Source organism: Hevea brasiliensis, chromosome 1 (genome assembly GCF_030052815.1).
Source record: "Hevea brasiliensis isolate MT/VB/25A 57/8 chromosome 1, ASM3005281v1, whole genome shotgun sequence".
In the NCBI taxonomy this organism is placed as follows: domain Eukaryota; kingdom Viridiplantae; phylum Streptophyta; class Magnoliopsida; order Malpighiales; family Euphorbiaceae; genus Hevea; species Hevea brasiliensis.
Window position 1 is genome coordinate 21861938 of NC_079493.1, and position 13684 is coordinate 21875621.

Sequence of the window (13684 nt, forward strand, 5' to 3'; positions counted from 1 at the left end):
CAGCATGTATAGTTACAGATGACTATTAATTAGCCGTCTTAAGCTAGACATGCACCACTAAGCTATATGCTTAGCACGATCGGTTTTTACCTCGTGCAAGTACCAAAGCTGAGGGTTCACAAAGAGTAGATCATTAAAGTCTGGATCAGAGGAGCAGTATTTTGTCAAGAGTTTAATTAGAGTTGGCTTTCTTTACTTGTAAATGATTCTTTTTGTATAAGTTGTATAAGTAATTAATGATGAAAAGTTGTATCTAAGTGAATGACATGTTATGTAAAGTTTGTATTTTGCTTAAATCACTTTTGGTACAATTTTTATGTGATAAGTATGGAATATTCATATGAAATTAAGATATAGTTCTTATTACAGGTTGTCGAAATTACAGGTAACGCTCCCCGTTCAGCTGTTATGCTACCAGATCGGGGGTTGTTGCAATATATATATATATATATTAAATTCAAAATATAAATAATTATATTTTATACAACTTAATTATATAAAGATTTATAATATTTTTTAAAAAATAGTTATATTAATATATTATTATATGAAATAATCATAAACAAAATTAATATATGTACATTATTAGAAAATGCACAACTAATATAAAGCCTATTGGATAGAAAAGATCAAACATTTTCGCTAATTAGCAATTATATCCAAACTTTTTAATTTTGGACTATATATCCCGACTTTTAAGAATGGAAGCATTAATAGCCAAAACCTTAAAATTAACTTGAGGGATTTTGAATTTTGTCCAACTAGAGCAGTAATTGATAACAAACAGAAGCCAAAAATTAATTTATAGTCAATGCATTTTGTTACAGTTAATAAAATTAATCCTAAAATTGTGGGGTTAATTTGGATACAATTGCTCCCAATCTTAAAGGTTGATATATGTGGTCTAAAATTAGAACTTTTGGATATAATTGCCAATTAGCAAAAGCGTTTGGCTTTTCCTATCTAGTTGGCCTTAATATAAATACTTGCAAGCTCAAGCTTGACTCATTTAGAACGAGCTAAAATGAGTTGAACTTTTATCCAATAAAATATGGGGCAGCTCGACTCATTTACAGCCATAAATAACATGAACCATTTATTTGAAAATATAAATTTAACATGTGAATCTCTATTCCCCAACTTTAGAGACAAATTATGGACATAAAAGTGATGCATGTCAACAAAATTGTGGCCTTAAAATTAAGTGATGAGAGCATAAGTAGTGGGATTTCACTTAGATTCAATCAAGATGAGCATTAAAATTAAAATAAAATTAAAGAACACTTAATTACACGGCCAATTTGCGATGAATTTGGAGACCATTAATATAATATAAGAAATCCATGAAATTAACAACATGGAAGTTGTAATAACCCAATTTTTAAAATACAAATTTTATATTTTTTTCTCTCATATATAGTATTTTAATATTGTATTTAATATTATCTAACTTGATTAATATTATTATTATTATTATTATTATTATTATTATTATTATTATTATTTTCTTGTTTTGCATATCAAGACTAAATTTGAAGGCTTTATTTACTATTAAATTAAATTAAATTTAGTTTAATTATTTCATTGAATTAAATATATTAATTGAATATTTTAATTGTATTTTAATATTAGTTATTGAGTTAATTTTATATTATATTATTTTATATTATATTATTTAAAAAAAAAAGAAACCTAAAACGCAGTGCACAGCCCACCACACCCCCCCCCTCACTCTTCTTTCTCCCCGTCTCTCTCTCCTCCTCCCTCCCGTTTTTCTTCTTATCAGCGAGAGATCCCCTGCCCGTGACCACCCTAGCGGCTTCAGCGTGACCGGGCGACCACCAGTGTACAGGAAATGGCAACGGACGAAGGCAACGGCGGCGAGAATTGAAGAGAGAGAGAGAGAGAGCGACGATGAGGACTTCCAAGGCCATTTTCAGCTGTTTTTGGCGGCCTACCGGCATGAGAAGGGTGGCGCTCAACTCCTGGGACCACGGGCTTCCCATCTCGACTGGCACTGCTCCGTTCCATGGAGGTTTCAGGTGAGTTTCGAAGAGAGAGAAAGAGGAGAGAGAAAATTAGGCAGTGGGCTTTCCGATAAGTTTTCGATTGATCCAACTATCGGATCGTAAATCCGAGGCCACCGATGGACTTAGGACGGCAAAATCTTCGAGATAGGACCTGTTCTGCTCCGATCGGACACCGTTTGAAAAAGGCGATAATCAAACGGTCTAGATCGCTTGGTGAGATTTTTGAACTTTTTCTATTCCCAAAATTCAAAAATAATTTTATGATAATTATTAATAAAATTTGGACTTAATTTAGGTGCAATCGGATCGAGCATAGGTTATCGACGCCGGGACCGCATTTTTAGCCAGATCCAACTGTTTGATGGCCCGTCTCGGAACGTGGTCAATATTATAGTCAATCCTAGCATTTTCAGATGTTTTGGACACATTTCAGGTGTCAGATTTGGCATAGGTAAACCCAAACTTTACATTGCTCAATTTTTACCTTGCAATGGGTTAGAGTAAAATTTATAAAATATTTATGGATGATAAAAAAATTACGATTCCTTTTGCAATAGCCTTATAATATTGTTAAGGACTGCAGGACAAAATTTTAGAATTTTTAGAGCTCATTTGAGTGGTTTGTACAAAAAGATTAATTTTAAGGATTAAAACATAATTTTTAATTTTGTGAGTTTTTGCTTGGATTGGAGGGCTCAGGAGGGGCCCTGTGTTGTTGATAAGATATGGGTTGAGATATGTGATTTTAGAAGTGTGATTTGAACCACTTTACAGGTTGGGTAGGTCTTAGGTACAGGGAAGACTCTGTCGGATTTCTGGCATAAATTAAGGTGTCCTTGTTTCTTTAAAATTCTTAATTTGGGTTAACGCTGATAAATTTATAACATAATTATCTAGGTGATCGGAGTCATTTCTCCTTCTTCCCTCAACCACTGCAGCATTTTCTAGTCAATCTGTGAGTAAAATATTAATTTTAATTATAATTTCAATATTATTATATGTTCAGGCATGCCCATGCATCACTTATAAATATGTATCTATGTAGTTAAACACTAAGCACATTTTATATTGCATTCTTAATTGATGAAGTACCATGGATGTAGTTTATGATAATTTAGAGTAGTGTGCATGCGTTGGCGTGCGTGTGGTGTGTGGTATTGGATATAGATAGGACGAGTAGACGCAGCTTGAGAGACACTCGCTGGGACCCAGTCCTTTATGGATAAGTCAGGGTAGGCACGACTCAAGATGATCTCGCTGGCCCCCGCATTTGGTTTATCAAGCGAAAGTCCAGCTTGAGAGACACTCGCTAGCAGAGATTGGATTAAGAGAGCTGTATAAGGGATTAGCTCCCATATATGTACTGTTTAAATATTATATGGGTGCGTGAGTGCTCCAAATTTACCTTTTTGCTGTTATGATGTGATGTGTATGAAAATTTTGATGGTCTTGCATTCCACTCCTTAGGATGCATTAGCTCTAGGTAGCTATAAAAATTATAGTTAAAATTGGTATTTTACTCTTTGAGTCGAATGTTCACTCCTGTTCACCTATTTTTCTGGGCTACAGGAGGAGTCTTTCACAGAGTAACCTACTTTCTTCCTTACAGGTTTAACGTCGGTTATTTAATTGTTTTATTATTCTAAATTTGAAATCTAGAATTTCGCATTTATTAGTAGTAGTATGGACCTTGTTAGAAATCGTGTTAATTTAAATTCTTGAGATTAATAAATGAAGATTAGTATGATATTTAAACAATTTGTAAGTGATGGTATCAGGGTTGAGCGGGGCTCCCCTGACTTTAGTTTTTTTATGGTTATTAAGTTGGGTTGACCCAAATAAAAATATTTTATTTTATTTAATTTTATTTACATGTTGGGCCTAAGTTTTTGGGCCTTGGTTATGGATTTGGGAACAGTAAGGCTTACTACGGGCCTCAGGGGCTTTATGCTAGCCCAGGTCCTAGTGTCAGTCCGGCCCATGGGATCGGGTCGTGACAAAGTTGGTATCAGAGCTTAGGCTCTAGATTCATGGGAAATAGTATACTTGGGAGTGTAAAAGGAGTCTTGCTAGGATGTTACATGCAGAGTATAGGATCCTGTTTTGTCTTCTTTTGTAATTCCTTGCTTCTAGGTTCTGCGTTATTCCTTGAGTAGTTTAAGAGTGCTTCAGTTTAGCACCTCGATTTTGTGAAGTACATGATGACGTGAAATAGATTTAGCAGACGTGTTGAGGTCTGCCATGGAAATACGTACTTCAAGAAATGCTATATTTCTATCAGTATGGGTCTAAGTGGTGTACCTATCTAGTGCTAGGCACGAGTACATAAAGGTGAGTTATAAGGGTGAGGATACCACTGCTGGCAGTCATCAGTGGATGACCCAGTCAGAGTAAGCTTATGATATCAGTAGATTTAAGAGAGATAAGAGATTGGGAGACCTAGTCTGTCAGGACGTATCGTAGTAACTATACAATGTTCTCGATGTCTGCTTTGTAAGCTGTAGATTACAGTACAGACATGAGATTATTTTGTAAAGCTGCATATCCCCGTGGTGCTTCATAATGAGGGTGTTTGCGGATGGCCTCTATTTTGGTACAGTTATGCCAGAACAGAGTTCTATATCTGTAGAGGAGTTGAGAACTCCTGGTTAAAGGTCTAGAGTTAGAATATTAAAAGGTCACAGTTGGGTGGTAACTAGAGTCAGTGACTCGATTACCCTAGCATGAGCTAGAGTGACATCAAGAGTTGCCATCAAACCAGAGGTTGCAAATTCGAGTCACCCTAGCATGAGCTAGAGTGACATCAAGAGTTGCCATCAAACCAGAGGTTGCAAATTAGTTGCAAAGTAAAGGTGACATCTATAGAGTGAGACTATCTGATCTTTGGTATGGAATTTTGGATGGTTTTTGCAGTATGACAAACATTTTGCTTAAAGCTTAGTGAGAATAGTATACCCTGTGTGTATCAGCAAGGTGTAAAGTACAACCCTACTACCTAGAGAAGGTCAGAATTGTGAATTGATGATTTACAGAGCTATGATATGATAAGAGAGTCATTAATTTGACATGGTTTTGGCAAGGTGGTAAATATAGTACCTTTGTTACAGTAAGTTAGGGTATAGTCCTATCTTTTCAGAAGGGATAGAAGGTTATTACTAATAATGATGACTTATGGAATAGTGTCTCAGATGGGGCTGTTGCGTGAGATAGAGAGTTGTTAGCTCAGGTGTTCTGGAGAGGGTATGAGTTCCATATAGGAATCATAAGATGTAAGATCAAGATGTATGTAAGCCTTTAAATTGAATAACGGGTTTGGATACCTAGTATTTTAAGTTTCAGCTAATTAAATGGATATGAGAAATTAGAGTTACTACAAATCCCCTCCCTAAGGTAGTAGGGGGTAGTATGTAGTCCAAAAGGGTAAGAACAGAGATTACACAGGAGAAGTATGATTGCTATTCCCTAAGTTCATCCTTAGCTTCTTAATGCTTAAGACAAAAGTATACTCCAAATAAAGTAAAAGAAAAAGGACAAAAGTTAACATCGATAAATCATATAATATATATATATATATATATATATATATATATGATGGAGTGCGGTTCAAATGCAGTAGGAGAGATAGCCTGAATGCTAGTAGAAGTCTAGCTAGGGTAGTTAGAGGATCAATTCTGAGTAACACTGAGGTATAGATGACGTGGTAGGGATAGTGGAAAGGTATAAGTTTCTGACATGACAATCAGGTTCAAAAAGAAAATACAGCTAAAGAATGAAAGAGTGAAAGTTTGGATTTGGGTAAGATAAAAAGAGTTAGCTAAAGAATAAACTGGAAAAAACAGATTAGGATAAGATTAGGAAGAATAAAGCCAAGACCGAGGAGGTGAATGTGGTTCTAGGAAGGGTAAACGAGATAAACAAAAAAGTAAGGATAGAGAGCATAGAAAAGGATGGCATTATGAAGGACATTGTCAAGTTATGGATCCCAGAAGTACAGGACTTAGAGCAGGTCATAATTAATGTAGTGTTAGGAGCCTGAACCTAGAGCTTAGAGTTATAGGATCTGGATTAGACCTTATCTATTTTCTACCCCCAAGGTAGGATAATGGGGCAATGACATAAGAACCCTTTTGGTTGTTAATAGTATAATGGAAATTAGGTGAGGTGTGCGACCAAAGTAGGTAGTAGCTGTTGAGCGTGTTGTGGTAACTTGAATTGTATTGTCAGATAAAGAAGCAAGATCAGTAGGAGTAAGCTGGATAAAAGTCAACATAAGGGATTTAAATATGCAAGATGAGGGAAAAGAATGAGGGATAATGTCACAGAGGCTTGATGTTAAAATTTAGAATGGTGAGACTTAGAGTCTAAAATTGGAGTTAGACAGATATTTTTAGTGTAATCGATAGAATAATTATGTAAAAAAAAGGGAGTAATAATAAATAAATAAATAAATAATAGTATGATAATATGTAGCAGAACGCTAGTAAAGGTCAGAATAGGACAAGATAGGTATAGGTGTAATTATAAGATATTGAGAAGTACATGGATTAGAGGAGTGATTGTTGGTAAGATTGGAGTAGATCTAAAAGATTCTGTGAGTGCTTATCTTCTAGAATATAACTAAGTATAAGGAGCACTGGACAAATAATTATAAGTATGGAAGATAAATGAAGAGTAAAAAGGAAATAGTAAATTCTAAGATGATATGTCAGGTAGGACAATAGTATAACAAATGATAGATACAACTGATATCTTGTAATAAAGCACAATAATTACAAAGAAATAATGAAACTAAAAAGGGAGACTAAGGGGTATGAGCTAAACCTTGTTTATCAAACAATGGTATACCATAAATGGTGGGAGAACATTTCTCCTTCTTTCCAAATTAGCTCGTGTTTCAATTCTAGGAGATTATGTTAAGAAGAGAGGTCATGTCAAAGTGACCCAATTAATTGAAAATTTGATGGGCATTAGTACATATCCAATCTTTTGAGGCAAAAATGACGATAAGTGTGTACCTAATGTTAAGTATGAAAGAATGATCAAAGAGGTGATAGGAGTTAAATTGAACTAGTTACCAGGGCTTACAACCCTTTTGAACTATAAGCTGGAGGAAGTGTTATTTGCTAATGAGTTACAGCAAATGAAATTGTTGCTAATGGGAAAAGTTGAGGCTGAAGTTTGAAAAGCTATGGGCAGTATATGTGATTATATTAAGGAGAATGAACACGTGAAGTATCTTGTTTGGAATTAAGGCATGGCACGCATTTCCCACAGCCGTGTTAGTTCATATGGAACTTATAGTTTCTAGGGCTCCTATCCATCCAAGATGAGCAATTTCCTAATAAGGCTAGTAGGGAATGATAATGTTCTGATAATTAAGTTGGGAAAGGGGATACAAAAAGAATTTTCTATGGTCAATTATATGTGTTACATAATATGAAGAATGTGCTGGTAGAAGTCAATTGTAAGGTTAGAATTCCAGAAGTAATGGAACTAGTAATTAAGATAGGACTACGAAATAAAAAGAAGGATAAAGTTGATGATGGGATGGATATCCTTAAAGGAAAAAGTATAAGAATGAGAGAGGACAGAGGTTAAAGAATAAGTACAGTAGGTTAAAAGGATATCAACAATAGCTGAAACAGAAAAAGGAAGTGGATAAGATCCAAAGGACAGGAGAAGAGCTCAATAGATTTAGTTACAATGATGAGAATAAGAAGGAATAAGCCTGCTAGGGACACACCAAGGGATGTTTAAAATAAGTTATGGTGAGGCAATAGATTCAAGGAGTAGTAGATCCTCAACCTAAGTGTCAATTTGTCAGGAAGTATGTCACACAATAAGAAGCTTTAAGAGGAAGTCTGGATATTCCCATTCCAGAGGAGGAGCAGGAAATGATAAAGTCGCATGGACTGAGTTGTCAGGGAATATAAACACTTTTTTTATATAAGAGAAGAGACCCAGTTCACTTTCCAATGTTGATAAATGGTACACTTGGCCCTTGGAGGAAATTCTACCTAACTAGTTACATGAGATGGATAGAAGTCGGTCTAAGTACCTTAGTTATGACTCAAAGTAAATTGGGAATTTGGAGTATTATAAGGGATGCACAGGTGTTGACCACTGAGGTCACAATATGAGTAAAGATCTTGAATAAGATGCCTAAGTTAGGTGCTACAGGAAAGCTACTCATAAGATGCCTTAGGATAAGGAACATAAGTCATGTCCTTGGGAAACATAAATTTTTGAAAAGGAAGAATAAGGACAAAAATCACTAAGAGATGTGTTAGGGTGCAGGCTAACCACCAAATTGATTGAAGTTATGAGACAACAAGTCAAGAGCAGTGAGGTATAGCGAATACTTGAAATGTTAGAAAAATGGCCAATGAATAGTTACAAGTTAAGAGCCCTCTAGGAAGAGATGATGACAGTTAGGACACTATAGTAGAATCAGAGAGCAGTAGAATGTCATCTATAATATACGAAGAGTTTGAAGAATAAGATATTTTACCAATCTCTACATAGCTGGAGGAGTAATGGTCGCACCTATTCTAATGATCTTCATTTCTTTACTTTCAGTTTGTTAGAAAATTTGGGAACGAATTTTTCTTAAGGGGGGAAAATTGTAATAACCCAATTTTTAAAATAAAAATTTTATATTTTTTTTTCTCTCATATATAGTATTTTAATATTGTTTTTAATATTATCTAACTTGATTATTATTATTATTATTATTATTATTATTATTATTATTATTATTATTATTATTATTGTTTTGCATATCAAGACTAAATTTGAAGGCTTTATTTATTATTAAATTAAATTAAATTTAGTTTAATTATTTCATTGAATTAAATATATTAATTGAATATTTTAATTGTATTTTAATATTAGTTATTGAGTTAATTTTATATTATGTTATTTTATATTATATTATTTAAAAAAAAAGAAACCCAAAGCGATTTCTGACCCCCTCACTCTCCTTTCTCCTTGACTCTCTCTCCTCCTCCCTCCCATTTTTCTTCTTGTCAGTGAGAGATCCCCTGCCGATGACCACCCTAGCAGCTTCAGTGTGACTGGGCGACCACCAGTGGACAGGAAACGGTGACAAACGAAGGTGGCGGCGATGAGAATTAAAGAGAGAGAGAGAGAGCTACGGCAAGGACTTCCAAGGCCATTTTTGGTAGCCTACTGGCATGGGAAAGATGGCGCTCAACTTCTGGGACCACGGGCTTCCCATCCCGACTGGCGCTGCTCCGTTGCATGGAGGTTTCCGGCGAGTTTCGAAGAGAGAGAAAGAGGAGAGAGAAAATTAGGCAATGGGTTTTCCCATAAGTTTTCGATCGATCCGATTGTCGGATCAAAAATCCCAGGCCACCGATGGATTCAGGATGGCGAAATCTTTGAGATAGGACCGGTTCTGCTCCGATCGGACACCGTTTGAAAAAGGCGATAATCAGACAGTCCAGATCGCTTGGTGAGATTTTCAAACTTTTTTGATTCCCAAAATTTAAAAATAATTTATGATAATTATTAACAAAATTTGGACTTAATTTATGTGCAATCGAATCGAGGATAGGTCATCAGCGTTGGGACTGCATTTTTAGCCAGATCTGGCTGTCTGACGGCCTGTCTCAAAACGTGATCGATATTATAGTCAATTCTAGTGTTTTCAGATGTTCCAGACACGTTTCAGGTGTCAGATTTGGCATAGGTAAACCTGAACTTTATATTTCTCAAAATTTGCCTTGTACTAGGTTAAAATAAAATTTATAAAATATTCATGGATCATTAGAACATTACGATTCCTTTTGCAATAGCCTTATAATATTGTTAAGGACTGCAGGACAAAATTTTGAAATTTTTAGAGCTCATTTAAGTGGTTTGTGCAAAAAGGTTAATTTCAAAGATTAAAATGTAATTTTTAATTTTTTGAGTTTTTTCTTGGATTGGAGGGCTCAGGAGGGGTTGAGATATGTGATTTTAGAAGTGTGATTTGAACTACTTTATAGGTTGGGTAGGTCTTAGGTACATGAGAGACTTTACTAGATTTTCGGCATAAATTAGGGTGTCCTTGTTTCTTTAAAATTTTTAATTTGGGTTAACACTGATAAATTTATAACATAATTATCTAGGTGATCGGAGTCATTCCTCCTTCTCCCCTCAGCCACTGCAGCAGTTTCTAGTCAATCTGTGAGTAAAATATTAATTTTAATTATAATTTTAATATTATTATATGTTCAGGCATGTCCATGCATCACTTATAAATATGTATCTATGTAGTTAAACACTAGACACGTTTTATATTGCATTCTTAATTAATGAAGTGCCATGGATGTTGTTTATGGTAATTTGGAGCAGTGTGCGTGCGTTGGCGTGATCGTGGTGTGTGGTAGTGGATATGGATAGGACGGGTAAATGTTGCTTAAGAGACACTCGCTGGGACCCGGTCCTTTATGGATAAGTCGGGGTAGGCATGGCTCAAGATGATCTCGCTAGTTCCTACATTTAGTTTATCAAGCGAAAGTCTGACTTGAGAGACACTCGCTGGCAGAGGTTGGATTAAGAGAGCTGTATTGGGGATCAGCTCCCATATATGTACTGTTTGAATATTATATGGGTGCATGAGTGCTCCAAATTTACCTTTTTGCTGTTATGATGTAATGTGTATAAAAATTTTGATGGTATTGCATTCCACTCCTTAGGATACATTTGCTCTAGGTAGCTATAGAAATTGTAGTTAAAATTGGTATTTTACTCTCTGAGTCGAACGCTCACTTCTGTTCACCTATTTTTCCAGGCTACAGGAGGAGTTCTTTTACAGAGCAACCTACTTTCTTCCTTGCAGGTTTAACATCGGTTATTTAATTGTTTTATTATTCTAAATTTGAAATCTAGAACTTCGCATGTGTTAGTAGTAGTATGGACCTTATTAGAAATCGTGTTAATTTAAATTTTTGAGATTAATAAATGAAGATTAGTATGACATTTAAACAATTTGTAAGTGATGGTATAAGGGTTGAGAGGGGCTTCTCTGACTTTAGTTTTTTATGGTTATCAGGTTAGGTTGACCCGAATAAAAATATTTTATTTTATTTAATTTTATTTACATGTTGGGCCTAAGTTTTTAGGCCTTGGTTATGGATTTAGGAACAGTAAGGTTTACTACGGGCCTCATGGGCTTTATACTGGCCCAAGTCTTAGTATCAATCCGGCCTATGGGATCGGGTCATGACAGAAGTAATTACAGAATGTTAAGCTTTCCAAGACCCAAATCCTCCTTGAAGAGTTTCCAACGGACACTTAATTCGCCTGCTTGATTTCACTTTCCAGATTTCGCCATTCTTCCAAATCTTTTAAAGCTTCATCATTTGTTTTCTCCAAGTCAGCTAAAACATACTTCTTATTAGCAAGAATTTTCTCCTTCTGGTAATTAAGAATTGAAATTGAGCCTCTACTTTTTATTCTTCTTTTGAAAGTCTTGAGAATTCAGTCTCCAAGAAACTTAGTTTCTTTTCTCTTTGTGCCAATCTTGCTTCAAGATCAGTGGTTTTCCCTGAAAGAGATGTTCTGCGAGCTTGAGCAGTTTCTGTAATAGTTGCAGCCACAGGAATATTCTCTTTTAATTCTGCCAAGCGAGACAGAACCTACAATATATTAAATGTTAACAAAATCAGCAACAAATAATAGTTCATGCATAAAAACCTATAAACAAACGTCTATAACACCATTACAAAATAGGTGGCAACTTGCTGTTGCTATTGAACATTACTCTTAATATCAAGTATTTATGATGTTAAAATTTGTGCTTTGTTTAGGAAATCATACGAGGAAGGAAAGAAAATTACCTTTGGAAGAATCTTTGTCTCAGCAGCAATTGAAGGAGGCAGTGATGATGACTTGATAAGTTCTTGATCACTGGTGGGAACAGTAGTTTGAATGGGTTCTTTAGTCTGGTTCAAAGGTTTAGTTGTAAAGGAGTTTCAGTAACGACTGAAAAAATGGAGTAATTTTTTAAAAAATTTTTTACGAAAACTGAAATCTAAAATTTGAAAAACAATTTTAAATTTGGAACACAGTTTTCCTACATAACAAAAGGAAATGTCCATTGAATATTAAAATATCGAGTTTTAGGTTGATCCGAACAAAAATTCTAGAGTTTGAAACTTGAGCAATATTATAGAACGTGGAGGTATCAAAGCCTCTTCTATATAAATGGACGGAATTACCTTTGGAAGAATCATTGTCTCAGCAGTCATTGAAGGAGGTGGCGATGACTTGATGACTTCTTGATCACTGGTGGCAGTAGATGTTTAAATGGGTTCTTTAGTCTCCTTCAATGGTTTAGTTGTTAAAGGAGTTTCAATAACAGTTGGTAGTACAGCCACTGGCTCAGATAGTTTTGTACTAGCTACTTCCTTTTTAGGGTCACGGCTTAAGAGAGTCTAAAACACCATTACAAAACAGATGGTAACACTATTGAACATTATTCTTAACGTCAAGTACTTATGATGTTAAAACTTGTGCCTTGTTTAGGAAATCATACAAGGAAAATAGCTTGTTATTTTTACCCCTTTTGTTTGGATGGGAGAAAAATGAATGTAATGAAATGAAAATATTTTTTTTTCTCATTCGGAAAGAAAAGAAAATAAAGAGGAGAAAGAAAATACATTAAAAATTTACAATTTTTTCCTTTATATTTCTACGAAGAATTTAATAATTGTGTCATAAATATCTATCATATTCCTTATAACAATGAATTAAAAATTGTAATAACCAATTATTATTCATTTTAATTGAATATTTTTTATGTAATATATTAATTTAATACTAATTTAATAAATAGACTCCATTTCTATGTAAGCAATGTACAAAGCGGACAGAATTACCTTTGGAAGAATCTTTGTCTCAGCAGTAATTGAAGGAGGCGGTGATGATGACTTGATGAGTTCTTGATCAACCGTGGAGCGAGCTTGAATGGGTTCTTTAGTCTGGTTCAAAGGTTTAGTTGTAAAGGAGTTTCAGTAACGACTGAAAAAATGGAGTAATTTTTGGACATTTTTTTACGAAAACTGAAATCTAAAGTTTGACAAATAATTTTAAATTTGGAAAACAGTTTTCCTTCATAACAAAAGGAAATGTCTATTCAATATTAAAATATCAAGTTTTAATTTGATCCGACCAAAAATTCCAGAGTTTGAAACTTGAGCTGTATTATAGAACGTGGAGGTATCAAAGCCTCTTCTATAAAAATGGACAGAATTACCTTTGGAAGAATCATTGTCTTAGCAATCATTGAAGGAGGTGGCGATGACTTGATGACATCATCACTGGTGGCAGTAGCAGTTTGAATGGGCTCTTTAGTCTCCTTCAATGGTTTAGTTGTTAAAGGAGTTTCAATAACAGTTGGTGGTATAGCCACTGGCTCAGATAGTTTTGTACTAGCTACTTCCTTTTTAGGGTCACTGCTTGAGTAAGTCTAAAACACCATTGCTAAACAGGTGATAACATCATGTTGCTATTGAACATTGTTCTTAACATCAAGTATTTATGATGTTAAAACTTGTGCTTTATTTAGGAAATCATATGACCAAGGAAAGAAAATAGCTTGTTACTTGTCATGGATCACTACAAAGAAAAAAAAAAATGATTAG

General features: G+C 34.7%; 1 protein-coding gene across 1 annotated transcript; it reads right to left on the reverse strand.

Moving 5' to 3' along the window:
- Positions 1–11151: 11151 nt before the first annotated feature.
- Positions 11152–12693, reverse strand: LOC131174653 (uncharacterized). The gene is made up of 3 exons (XM_058138540.1): positions 12260–12693; positions 11879–11983; positions 11152–11677 (listed from the first exon to the last, which is right to left on the reverse strand). Exons 1-3 carry the CDS (start codon positions 12287–12289, stop codon positions 11492–11494), a joined length of 321 nt encoding a protein of 106 aa, XP_057994523.1. The 5' UTR covers positions 12290–12693; the 3' UTR covers positions 11152–11491.
- Positions 12694–13684: the final 991 nt, after the last annotated feature.